At 35.8% G+C, this 13725-nt stretch overlaps 2 protein-coding genes across 2 annotated transcripts; one reads left to right on the plus strand and one right to left on the minus strand.

The window, feature by feature from the left end:
- The first annotated feature begins 7425 nt into the window (after positions 1–7425).
- On the plus strand, positions 7426–9613 carry LOC126659860 (L-type lectin-domain containing receptor kinase IX.1-like). The gene has a single exon (XM_050353182.1). The coding sequence runs from the start codon at positions 7510–7512 to the stop codon at positions 9436–9438; it is 1929 nt and encodes a 642-aa protein (XP_050209139.1). The 5' UTR covers positions 7426–7509; the 3' UTR covers positions 9439–9613.
- A 294-nt stretch (positions 9614–9907) lies between these two features.
- LOC126659861 (L-type lectin-domain containing receptor kinase IX.1-like) lies at positions 9908–11870 on the minus strand. The gene has a single exon (XM_050353183.2). It carries the CDS (start codon positions 11793–11795, stop codon positions 9930–9932), a length of 1866 nt encoding a protein of 621 aa, XP_050209140.1. The 5' UTR covers positions 11796–11870; the 3' UTR covers positions 9908–9929.
- Positions 11871–13725: the final 1855 nt, after the last annotated feature.

A 13725-nucleotide genomic window follows, 5' to 3' on the forward strand; every position in this document is an offset into this window, starting at 1 on the left:
AGCCTAATTTGAATAAGAATGGGGGAGATAGAGATGGACAAAAAGGGGATAAAGCCCGCAAGGATGACAAGCACAAGCCTTCGGGTAGCTATAAAAATGATAAGCAATTCGGTACTAAATGCGATGCCTCGAAGCCGCCTAAACCCTGCTTCATATGTGATGGACCGCATTGGACTCGAGATTGTCCTAACAAGAAAGCCATCAATGCTATGGCCGCAGAGTTCAAAAAGGACAAACAACAAGAGGAATCCCAAGATACCATGGGATCTCTCCAACAATTAAATGCTATAAGCAAACTTTTCTCCTCAAAACCCTCGAAGGAGGAAGGCCTTTTATACGTCGACGCTGCGATTGAAGGAAAATATGTGAGTGCGATGCTCGACACGGGAGCCACTCACAACTTCATCGATGAGAAAGAAGCCAAACGATTAGGCATAAAAATTAAGAAAGGGAATGGAACTATTAAGGCAGTCAACTCAGAGCCGAAACCAATCTACGACATTGCTCGTGGCGTTAAAGTGTGCATAGGTAAGTGGTCCGGCCTTGTTGATTTTTCAATTGTGCCTATGGATGATTATCCAATCGTCCTTGGAATCAAGTTCATGGATTGCGTCAAGGCTATGCTTGTTCCTTTTGCCAACACCATGTGGATTTTGGACGAAGGCAACACATGTATGGTTCCACTATCGAGAGAAAGAAATGTTAAAACAAAGAAACTCTCGACCATGCAACTCATCGAGGATGTAGAAAATGTCGAATATACATTCTTGGCGACAATCAAGGAAGAGAGGGATGTTCCTTGCCGAAAGAGCAACACATGAAAGTTTTTCACGTCCCCGAAGAATTAACGGACGTAAGGCCACTCGAGCTACCGAAGGAGCTTCCACCCAAGAGAGAGGTGGACAATGGGGTAGAAGTGGTGAAAGAGGTGACGCCTTCCGAACGTGGAGAAGTGAGGAGGCAACATAAAAATTTAGACTTTGTGATGGAGTGCAACCCGGGCATGGAGAATTATGAGACCGACATGCTTGGTGGAGAAGAGGAGCAAGCTATCATCACAAGTTATAACCTTTCGTTGGTGGAACGAGTCAAGGAGAGACTCAAGAATAACCCAAAGGTCAAAAGTTTGAGAAAGTTGGCAAATCAAGGGACGACGCGTCAATTTCGGAAAAGGGATGAAGTGCTAACCACCAAGGGAGATCGAATATACTTACCGAAGCGGCAAGACTTGAAAAATGGAATCATCAAGGAGTGTCGTACTCCTTCGATGGAGGATAGAGTATTAAGTCCAACCACACTTAAAATTGTCAAAGGATGGCACGAGAGTTCTGACGTAGAGCGTATATATTTAGCAAGGGCCGCAAAGAAGAAGAAGAAGTGGACCAATGCTAAAACGAGGCAAGTTGGAAACGTGAAGATCTACTGTGACCATGTACGACGTTACAAGGAGAAAAGCGCAACGAGGGCGTTGCGATATTAAGTGGGGGAGAATGTCACGCGCTGTACAATTATGCGCACGTGATGGAGGTTATGTGTCGAATTTCTCTGAAAACACTCTCTAATCTCATGTTCCGCAAACCGGAACGTTCTAGAAACTTTATATTCCGGAATTCTGTAGAACGTTCTAGAATCCTCTAGAACATTCTAGAATCATCTAGAACACTCTAGAATCATCTAGAACACTCTGGATCATTCTAGAATCCTCCAGAATATTCTAGAACCCTCTAGAACACCCTAGAATTCTCATGAATACTCTAGAATGTTCCAGAACATTCTAGAAGCTTCTTCACGAGACTATTCTGGAATTATCTAGAATCCTCTAGACTAATCCGGAATACTCTAGAACTCTCTAGAAGGTACTAGATGTATATAGTAGTTTCTTACATTGTATAGAATAATATAGATAGTTCTAGAATGTAGAATATAAACCATTGGATCAAATAGATCCTAACCATTCATTGAGGAGGTGGAAACCTTATAAATAGGCAATCCCCCCCTCATTTGTAGACATACATGAATCATTGTAAAACTCTCTATTTACTATTAATACAAAGTTGTATTATTCAAGCTCTTATTGTCCTTATTTGTTACTAAGTTACTTTCGTACCAAAATTCAAGGCTTACTTAGCATCTTCACAAGTAAGATCGCCTAGGTGCCGCGCGGGTTAGCGTGTGAAATTCCCAACTCCGTGACAATTCACTTTCTTTTTCATATTTCACTTGTTTTTACTTAAAAAAATATAAAAAATTAAAAACATCATTTTCACAGACATGGGTGTCGATCCCATGACCTGAAGGAGAGAAGGCTACGCACTTAGCCGCTGCGCCAAAGGAGTTTTGTTGAAATAATTTACCATTACTTTTATATATCGGTTACCGACCGAACCGAACCGATTTTTCCCACTTATTTCGGTTCGGTTTTTTGGAACTCAAAAAACCGATCGTTTTTTGGTTTCATGGTCGGTTCGGTAACCGAACCGACCGATGCACAGCCCTAAGCAGAACATTAGAATCCATAGTATTTCTAGCATTAGAAGATCCAGTAAACTGTCTTTCATTTTGAATAACCAATGAAAACACCTTATTAATTGAGGGAAGGGGTTCGGTCATCAAAATCTGTTGCTTCACAGTTGCAAATTGTTTATTCAGTCCTTTTAAGAACTTAATGACTTGATCATTTGAATGATTTGTACGAATCAAATCCATAGCATTGCAGTTACATTTTGGAATACAAATGCAACTAGGAAAAGGCCTAATGCTTACCAATTCATCCCATAGTGTCTTGAGATGAGTGTAATATTCTGTAACAGAAAGAGAATTTTGCTAAAAAGCATAAATTTCTTCTTGAATATCTCCAATTCTAGCAAAATCTCCTTGTGAAAAATGTTCTTTCAAGTCATTCCAAATATCCAAAGCAGTATTCAAATTTGAAATACTATCTGCAATAGTATTACAAAGAGATCTATATAACCATGACATTACCATTGTATTGCTCCTCTCCCAAGCAGCATATAGAGCATCATTTTCATCTGGCATATGAATTGAGCCATTGACAAATTTGAATTTATTCTTTGAAATCAGAGACATTCTCATGGATTTGGACCAACTGTGATAGTTACTTCCATTAGCATCAAGAAGATTTGAAACCAAGATCAACGAAGGATTTTCATTTGGATGGAGGAAATATGGACTGGACATGTTTTCTTCTGGTCTATTCATCAGATTTGCCATTGAGGCAATGTAAAATAACGATTGTTTGTTTCTCGAGAAAAAAATCAGAAGCTGATTTGCAGCTCTGATACCATAACAGAAAAGAAAATTTAAAGAAGAAGAAGTTGTAATTTCATTAACTGCCAAAGATTACAAGCTACTTCTATTTATAGAAGAAGAAATTACAAGCTTAAGAAAGATGAGCTCATAGTGAGCTGTCATTCCTCATACACAATGCATGACATCCTCAGCCAATCAGGAGCTAGAAAACTTGGACCAATCAGAACTGAAACAAAGGATCTAATGCTGAAGGATATAATCTGCTATGTGCAGAAATAGAAAAGCAAGTCTGCATAATCTTGAAACTTGCATAAGAAGCAATTCTTGAAATGCTAATATGTTGTGATAAAACCACTGATCATTGCCAATTCTGCTTTAAAAATAGCAATATTTACATTCCTTACAAAATTCAAAAATGTGAAACATCACAAAACCTAGATAAGAAATTCGTGCCTCAGATGTATATAAGAAGCCGCTGCAAAAAGAAAATTGTTTACATCTCAAAGAAAACCCATGTAAAAGCATAATATTCTAAATTTCGTTAATCTATAAGGAATACAGTTATGTATTAAAGATTTTTGTTTGCCACATGATATTTTGATCAAATGTTATATATTTAAATTAAGGTTCGAGCTTTTTGTTTTTATTCTAGTTTTCCTCTAATTCATGACTTCTTCGTCGATCTACTTTTAAGATTAACCATAAAACGCATAACTCTAATTGAACAAGTATTAGTAATCTTGATTTAGCATAAGCTCTATTTAACGAAAACAAATGAAGCGTCTTGAATTTTAATAAATTTAAAATTAGAATAGTGGTTGCTTACCTTGAAGCTGGAAATTCTAAAAAATGATCAACTGTAAAATAATTATCAAATTATTAAAGTGAAGATAAAAAAGATAAGGGATGTCAGCAGTTATCCTCTATTTGCTTTTACAGGTCTTAAACCTTGAAAAGTTCCTGAATCTAAAATAAAATTTAAAATGAGGTAACAAAAACCATTTAAAACTTAAATATCAGGCTCATATTCTCAGGTTTTTTTTATAGCAAAAAAACCCCAACTGCATAAAACTTCTTCTTTCCACGGCCCCGATTGCTTTTGTATGGGGCGCGGTATTGTAAGAATTGCATTCCTCATTAGCGCCGAGCCTCTTTTATTTAACCCCCAACGATTGAGTAACGGGTATTTTCGGGGACTAGCCTGCGAGTAAAATGCAAATAAGAAATCAGCAGTTTGCTAGAAATGAAACAAATATTAAAAGGAATTTGAACAGATTGAGATTTGCAGTCCCCTAATTCAAATTTAACTTCTCAATAGCTTTTCAGATTCTAGTTTTGCTCGAGTAACAACTTGGTGGCGATGTTGGCCTAGAAATTTGAACAAGGTATTAAGCTTTCATATGAATGCAGTTTGAACAATGTATTAATTGCTTATCAATGTTGAATAATTATGACCATTGATCGTGAATTTCAGGTGATGAATTTAGGTTGTTGAACTCATTGTTGGGGAGTTTTAATTTCAAGACAAATTGAAGAGCTTTCTTTAAGAACAGTGTAATTTTAATTGCTGTTATTATTCTTGCTGAGCTGATTTTAACTGTTTTTGAATAGGGGATCATAATGGGGATTATCATGAATTCTTTTGGTCAATTAGCATTATATAGAATCTAATATATATTTTTTGCTGAAATTCCAGTTTTGGCGACAAAACATTACTTTTGTTTCTGTTTGCTGTAAATATTAGCAACGAATATTACTTGGTAACAAATTACAATTTTCAGACAAAATTATCAGAGTGGTCACTGATTAAACAGGCGACCCATTTTAGGCGATACTCGGGGCGACAAAAATATCCTTTTGGCGACGAAATTTTTAGTTTCGCCAAGTATAACTTGCTCCCGGATAGAGCTTTGATCCCTTGAAAGTATTGCGCGGATAATACCTCTCCTTTAACACTCAAGCAACAAGGGAATTCTCGCCGTGGATTAATCTACATCCTTGCTTAGGCGGCCAAGACCTCCAGCTTATTTGGACCGATACATTTTTTCCCATGCATCCCATCAGAATTTTGACATTAAGTTTGGAATTCATTGCAAATATTTGCGGGCATTTCGAATATACTCACCGTTTATGTTAGGATTAATCCATTAAATTTTGATATAACCGCATAGAATTAATATTAAAATTGCACTAAAGAAAAATAAATATATTATCTTGCATAGAACTTTAGAAATTGTTTACACCCAATCAAGTAGCATCTCTTTACGACTCATCGAAGCAAGAAAAGGCAAAGCCAACGAGAAACTATTGTTTTTCAAGTTAAAAGCATGCAAAAAAATGTGATCCAACTGCAAAAAATAAATAGTATTCTGTTTAACTCGTGATGATTTTTCAAGGCTGCAACATATTCCTTTACAAATGTGACCGGAGAGAAAGAATGCGCGATTGCCAATGTTCTTCAACTCGACCCATGTTTTTGTTACCATATCAAGTTGATAAACGGTGAATCCACATACTTCTTTTAGGCTTATGCCAAAATTATTTTGGGCTACAACGTAGAGATCATCGTCGTGGCCAATGAAGTAAGAGAAGAATAAATATGTGCCGGGATATACACGACTCAAATTCATATTGAATGAAGCTATAGGTGTGAATTTAAGTTGTTCATCTTTGAAATCCACGGCAAAAAAATCTAATTAATATTGTTAATGATCGAACTGTAATTATTTTGATTATCGAGCAACTATAGTTTTACTTGCGTTATATGCATATTAAATTTCAATATTTCATGATTGTAGCAATTTAATTTAATTTTTTAAAACATGGTACGGCACATTTCATTTTTTCGCAATTTTACATTGTAGAGCCTATAGTCATTTTTTTACCAAGAATAAAGCTAAAAAATGTGTAGAAAAAACGGTGTTGTTTTTTATAGAAAACATCAGAAACAGAATTATGCTACACAATAACAAAAATTGAAAGATTTAAACGGGCAATGCGACGTTTTAAAAAATAAGATTAACTCGCTACAAACATGAAAGGTTGGGATTTAATATGCAAATAACCCTTTTATTTTCTTTAAGACTCTAACAACTACTTCATCAAGTAAATTAACAGGAAATTGAGTAATTTGTGTAGAATATGTTGCTAGTTGGAGAGATATGGACTAGAATATTATGATATGCCATTGTGGATTATGTACACATCTATCAGCTGAATCCTGAAAAATTCGCATGATTTAAGAGCTATCTTGCACATATATTTTTTGTCGTACATTTTCGCCCGTTTCATTTTGTTTTTCAAAAACGCTTCTGAAAGTCTATATTTTTAATCTGTTAAGGAATGTGATTTTTTAGTTTTTCATATTGGTGTTTTTCATATCAGCATTTTTATTTCCATGCTATATGTAAACTTTCATGTCTATCAATTTTATTCGATAGAAATTCAATGAGAAAAAAATGGTCAACCCGAGCTCTCAACTTGTGATTTAGGATCAGACAACTCCATTTTAATCAATTAAGTATTATACTCTTGATTTTTAAGTGAAAGAAGGACAAATTGTAGAATATGAACAAATTCATCTAATGTTGTCCTTAGTTGATCTAAAAATAAAGAGTATTAATAGTCTTAATTGACTTGAAAATAAAGAGTACTGTCCCTAATTAATCAAAATGATTGACAGTGAGTTATTTTATCCCGAGTCATAATTAAGTTCAGCACCAGGTTGACCTTTACTCGAACTTCAATGGTGATTAGCAAACAATACGTGCGGTGGACTTATTCAAATTCTTGAATCCTGATTAGTTTAGTACAAGCCTACAACATCATCTAATTCCCTCTATTTGATCAAGTAAGCAAGTTATTTTTTTGTAATTATATCATGATTCGATTTCGTGTTATGCAATTAACAAATTCCATTAGCTGATCATGATAAGTGTTGAAACATGTTTAAGAATAAGTGTAATCACAATCATATGTCCATTTCAATCTCTTTGACTAGGATTATATAAATATATCAATCACAATCATTATTGGCTGTCATATATTCCCTGTCGTTTAAAAAATAATTAATTCACACAATAATTGTGTCACGTCATTCATACAACAAGCTACTGAACTATTTGCAAACATCTCCGCGGATTGTTGTACGGACGACATGACCCAGTTGTTGCATTGGATAATTTATTCGCGGTTTCAAATGTAAATCCAAAATAATAGGGAGAAGAAAAACAGGAACCAATGTTCATCTTTAGTAATAGTCCTCATTGTTCCTCAGTTATCACTATAATTTTCCTTTTTCTAGCTATATCTAATGCTTTTGAACTATCGTTTAGATTTACTACAATTGGCCTAAATGATTCCGACATCATATTAGAAGGTGACGCGTTTCTGTCTGATTCCGGCATCCAGCTTAATCCGAACGAGGTTTGGAAGCAAGGCCATGCCACATATGCTTCTCCTATGCATCTCTGGGATAAAGCTTCCGGGGCTCTTGCTGATTTTACGACAAACTTTTCTTTCTCTATCAATGCGCAGAATAATGCATCACATGCAGACGGATTCGCCTTCTTTATAGCTCCTCAACGATACAGAATTCCAGATCAACCGTCTGGTAGCGGTATAGGGCTTGCTTCTTACGATATGGTCTTAAACTCGACAAATAATCCATTCGTGGCTGTGGAGTTTGATACTTTCTATAATAATCCGTTTGACTTTTATAACGAAGATCATGTCGGGATTGACGTTTACTCCTTACTGTCTTCGACAAGTACGAGATGGTATAGTAGTGTTATGGATGGCAGAAGAATGGATGCTGGAATTAGTTACAATTCTGATAAACAAAATCTATCAGTTACCTTCACAGGAATCAAGCCAGGAAATGTTACAGTTGAGCAGCACCTTTATCATGAAATTGACCTAAGAAAATACTTATCAGAATGGGTTGTTTTCGGATTCTCAGCTTCGACAGGAACAAAATCGGAGTTCCATACTATTCATTCATGGTCCTTCAGTTCAATCCTCCAAGAACATGTAAATATAACATCTTCTGTCAAAGATGGTGGTATATTAGTTAAAGGGTCGTGGCTGTGGGTTCTAATTTCCGCTTGCGGTCTAGTATTACTCGGTGGAAGTTCGTTTTCGATCTGGTTCTTCTGGTATAAGAAGAGGATTGGAGGACAACAGGATTCCTTATTTCATGTTCGGAATGAATTTGAAATGGTGAACGGAGCGAAAAGATTTTCACTCCATGTCCTGGCTGCTGCGACAAACAACTTTGATGTGAAAGATAAGCTTGGTGAAGGAGGATTTGGTTCGGTTTTCAAAGGTTACTTGAAAGATCGGAAAATTAATGTTGCTGTTAAGAGAGTATCAAGCGGATCTCTTCAAGGCGCATCTGAGTATGCAGCTGAAGTAATTATCATTAGCCAGCTGAGACAGAGAAATTTAGTCCAATTAATCGGTTGGTGTCATGAAAAAGACGACTTGTTACTCGTATATGAATATATGCCTAATGGTAGTTTAGATTTCCATCTCTTCTGCTGCGAAAACTTGTTGAATTGGGATAAAAGGGACAAAATTGCTCGAGGCTTAGCTTCTGCGCTGGACTACCTGCATCAAGGGTGGAGAAGATGCGTGTTACATCGAGACATAAAGCCGAGCAATGTGATGCTGGATTCAGAATTCAATCCTATGCTTGGAGATTTTGGATTAGCACGGCTTGTGGATCATCAAGACAATCGCTCTCAAACATTACCGGGAGGAAGTCATGGATACATAGCTCCCGAATGTCTAGAGACAGGCAAGTCGAGCAAAGAATCAGATGTGTTCAGCTTCGGTGTTGTTGCATTGGAAATTGCTTGTGGAAATAAACCATTCATGCAAATCGGAGAAGACGGAAGGCAAGTACATATTGTAAAGTGGGTATGGGAGTTTTATGCAAATGGCAAAACTCTGAATGCAGCAGATAAAAAGCTTGATGGTCATTTCATTCCCGAACAGATGGAAAGATTGATGATCGTCGGGTTATGGTGTGCTCAACCCGACAGTTCTGCTCGTCCTTCGATTAGGGAAGCAATTAATGTCCTGAATTTTGAAGCTCCATTGCCTCTCATTTCATTAAAAGTTCGAGAACTAACTGCATATAATCTTTGTTCATCGCAAGTCTAGTTTTGGGAGCTTTTATTGAAAAGAACACGGAAAGGATCGAATTTTTTTTTCGTATTGATAGAATCTGTAGACTCGAGAGTCTATATTTCTATTAATTTTCTGATTTAATTGTATCGAAAAATGCATCTTATAATCGTGTGCGATTCAATAATTTATATGTAGTTTACTTTTTTTTTATTTTAATTTCCATTGCGTTACCCACCAAATTAGAACTTTTACCTAAGATTATGTATTTGTTCTATAAAGGTGACATATATTTAGATCAAGGCAATGGTGATTGCAAAAAAAAATGCAAATTATATACAGTTTGAAAAAGCTTTAAATTGTACCTAAAGTGGTCTCTGGTTATTCTAATCGACATTTGTTCTAAAACTAGTGATTCTGAAGACTTTTGTACCTCACAATATTGTTTTTTTAACTAATACGAATTGAAAGTACAAATTACTTCAGAAATACATTAAAATTGAATCAATCTTGATAGCTTAGGAACATTATTCTGAAAGAAGATCAGGCATTGGAGCCTCAAAATTAAGCACATTAATTACATTCCTCATCAAAGGCCGCATCGAAGGATCAGGATGAGCACACCAAAGTCCGACAATCATCAAGCAGGCCATCTGTATCTCAACAAAATTTCCCTGCAATTTTTCGTCGACCCCATCGACTAGTTCTCCGTTTTCGTAAAGCTCCCATACCCACTTCATAAGATGTACTTGGCTTCCGTCTCCTCCGAGTTGCACAAATGGCTTTTTTCCAGTTGCAATTTCCAGCGCAACAACACCGAAGCTATAGACATCCGACTCTTTGCTCGACCTGCCTGTATCAAGGCATTCAGGAGCCATGTATCCGTAGCTTCCGCCAAGTAATGTTTGAGATCGAGCATTGTGATCGACAATCCGGGCCAAGCCGAAATCTCCGAGTGTAGGATTGAATTCTGAATCCAACATCACATTACTCGACTTGATATCTCTATGTAACACGCATTCTCTCCATCCGTGATGCAAGTAGTCTAAGGCGGATGCTAATCCCAGTGCAATTTTGTACCTATGCTCCCAATTCAACAAGCTTTCGCTGCCGAAGAGATGGAAATCTAAACTGCCATTAGGCAAGTACTCATAAACTATAAGCATATCTTTCTTCTCGTGACACCAGCCAATTAGTTGAACCAAATTCCTGTGACGGAGTTGGCTAATTATAGTTATTTCAGCTATATACTCAGATGCTCCTTGATCAGAACTGCTAGATATTCTCTTAACAGCAACATATTTGTTCAAATCTTCCAAATAACCCTTGAAAACAGCACCGAATCCTCCCTCACCGAGCTTTTGATTCTCATCGAAGTTGTTGGTTGCAGAAGCCAAAATGTCATGTGACATACACTTAGCTACGGTCAGATTGATTGAATCCATTTGTGCATCCTGTGGGTCGTCTTCAGATTGCGTTTTACGCTTCTTTGCATACCAGCAAACCCAAATCCAACACAAACCAATTCCAGTGACAATTAATACAACACAACCACCAATTATCAACCCCATCATCCATCCTGCCAGGCCTCTTTTGCCAGGCGGAGAAGGAGAAGGCACGCCTTGCTGCGGAGGAGGAGTAGGCGCGCCTTGTTGCGGAGGAGGAGAAGTTGTAGAGGCTAATGCATCCAAGTTTCGAAGACTTGTATTGAAAGACCAGGAGTGAACAATATGTGACTCAGAAAATAACCCGGTTGAAGCTGAGAAACCAACAGTAACCCATTCGGGCAAGTAATCTCTCAAGTCACGTTTATAGCAGAATCCCTGTAACGAAGTGACATTATTCTGAAATCCAGTGTACTCAACGCACAAAGTTTTGGAAAAGGAATTGTAACTAATTCCAGCATCCATCCGTCTCCCTTCCACATTAGCATCCCACGCGGAACTTTTCAACGATTTTAACGTCATGTAATCTATGCCTACATGAGGACCACCTATATCATCCCATGGATTACAAAAAACATCAAACTCCACACCAACAAATGGATTATCCGTTGAGTTTAATGTCATGTGATCTTTAGCAAGGAAGAACACAAGCCCGTCGGCGTAGTTGGTATTGTTCTGCCCGTCGATGGAAAAAGTGAAGTTGGTAACGAAATCAGCTAAAGTTTTTGAAGGGCTGTCGGTCCAGAGATGAATTGGACGGGCATACGTAGCTTGACTGTTCTGAAAAAGTTTGTTTTCTGTAAGACGAATGACAGACTCAAAATGAGATGCATTGCCTAGGAGTTTTATGTTACGAATATTAGTTTCATTAAAGGTGTTGAAGCTGAATGATATTGAATTTGCATCAGACACAAATAGAATCAAGAGAGTTGTGATGAGCGAATGCATAGCAGAATTGGAAGTTTTGTTAGAAACTTATGAGAAACTCAAAAGCAACACCAAAGTTATAGAAAAATTACAAGTACAATAAATTGAGATGACATAATTACTAAGTCTTTAGTTTGACTTAAGTCTTTAGTTTGAGAAGGAGCATGTCTCCTCCTTCTTGGAGGAGGGGCAGCAGTTCCTCCTCCGGCAGTCGGTTTTCGGTGGATGGCGATAGCGGGTCTTCGTGGTAGCGGGTGATTTTTAATTAAAAAAATAATTTAAATTTAATAAAATTAATTAAAATTTTGCGTACATTAATTCATTAATTAGGAAATATTAATTATTTTGAATATTCGTCGAAGTCGAAAAAAAGGCGACGAGGTTGAAGGACTGTGACGGCGATTTTTTTTTGAATTTATATTGAAATAAAATTTTAATATTATTTTTAAATTTATGTAGAAGAGGGTTTTCTGTTGTTTTTTTATAACATTAAATGCTTTTTAAAAATTATGCTAAAAATAAAGGATCAAATTGGTGATTAGGCCATTTAATTTTGATTGGGTTACTATATGGTTCATCATTTGGTTTGGTTAAGTTGGGTTCGTGGTTTGAGATGTTGTCATGCCAGCTAATTTTATTAAGTTGGAAGTGATATGAATGACATGTGGGCAATAAATCCGGTCGATTTCAAAAATGACTGGAAAAAAAACAGAATATATAAGGTTTGGCTAAATCTTGTGATTATTAAAGATTTGGTTATAGCTGACACGAGATGTATAGGTTAGACATTTTTTGGTGACTAAATTTAAAATAAATAACTAATAAATAAAAAATTTCTATCATAAATATTTATTAATTTATTGTAAAAATGAATTGTATGTAATAAACACTCATTGTTCAATGAAAATAGCTCTTTACGTATAAAAAATTTAAAGAATGACTAATTCAAGAAATATCAAAAGCAACATAATTAATCTGAGATGACACAATGACTAACTCAAAAGAATTCTCAGTGTCAATTGACTTGGTCGTCTTTCATGCTGAAGAAACCAAGCCTTGCGGATCGCAGTGCAATCTAGTTGAGTTTAGTCAAGTTGAAACACTGTCAAATTCGAATTTAAATCGACTTTAAAATTGAAAATTGAAACTCGACTCTAATTTGATCGAGTTTTATTTTAGTAGTTCGAGCTGGAACTCGGTAGAGTAATTGAGACTCGAGTTCGATCGCACTCAAACTCGACTCGATTATCTATATAAATATTTAGAAATTAAATTTTAATTTTCAAATAAAAATATTATTGTAAATATATATAAGTGAAAGGTAAAAAAAGTTAATTAACACAAGTTTGATTAGACTTGTGAGTTCACCAAGTCAAGTATTTAGAGTTTGAACTTCATAATTAATTCGAACTCGAACTCAAACTCTCGAACTCGACTCGATATAAATCTAGCCAATTTTGAATATTTTTCGAAACAATCATGAATAGCATGTGAGTGGGCTTGACTTGATTATACCCTTCTAATGGTGGACTCACTCGTTCAATGCTGAAGACTTTGCATTCGGACCTAACTAATTAGTGGAATGATATGATCAATGATGAAGACTTGCATTCAGACCAATTTGACTTAAAAAATGATTCTTTATTGAATGATTATTTTTACTTTAGTTAATATAATATCAATTCAATCAAATTAATTATTCTATGATTTTATGAAAAGCTAATGGTACAAACTTTGGCAGGTGGTTGTAATTTTTTTTTATTTTTTTATTTTTATACAATAATTAATAGTCCAAATTCAACATTTCATTATAATTTTAGCTATTTTTTCAATCAGTTTATTTTCTCAATTTTTCACCTTAAAACGATTACTATTAGATTTATTTGAATTTTTCAGTCATTTTTAACTTCAAATTTGTAATCGGAAAAATTAGCGATTATTTAATTAAATT

Source organism: Mercurialis annua, linkage group LG8 (assembly GCF_937616625.2).
Source record: "Mercurialis annua linkage group LG8, ddMerAnnu1.2, whole genome shotgun sequence".
In the NCBI taxonomy this organism is placed as follows: Eukaryota; Viridiplantae; Streptophyta; class Magnoliopsida; order Malpighiales; family Euphorbiaceae; genus Mercurialis; species Mercurialis annua.

Coding starts and splice junctions, on each gene's coding strand:
- LOC126659861 (XM_050353183.2), bottom strand. CDS start 11,795: ATGCATTCGCTCATCACAACTCTCTTGATTCTATTTGTGTCTGATGCA.
- LOC126659860 (XM_050353182.1), top strand. CDS start 7,510: ATGTTCATCTTTAGTAATAGTCCTCATTGTTCCTCAGTTATCACTATA.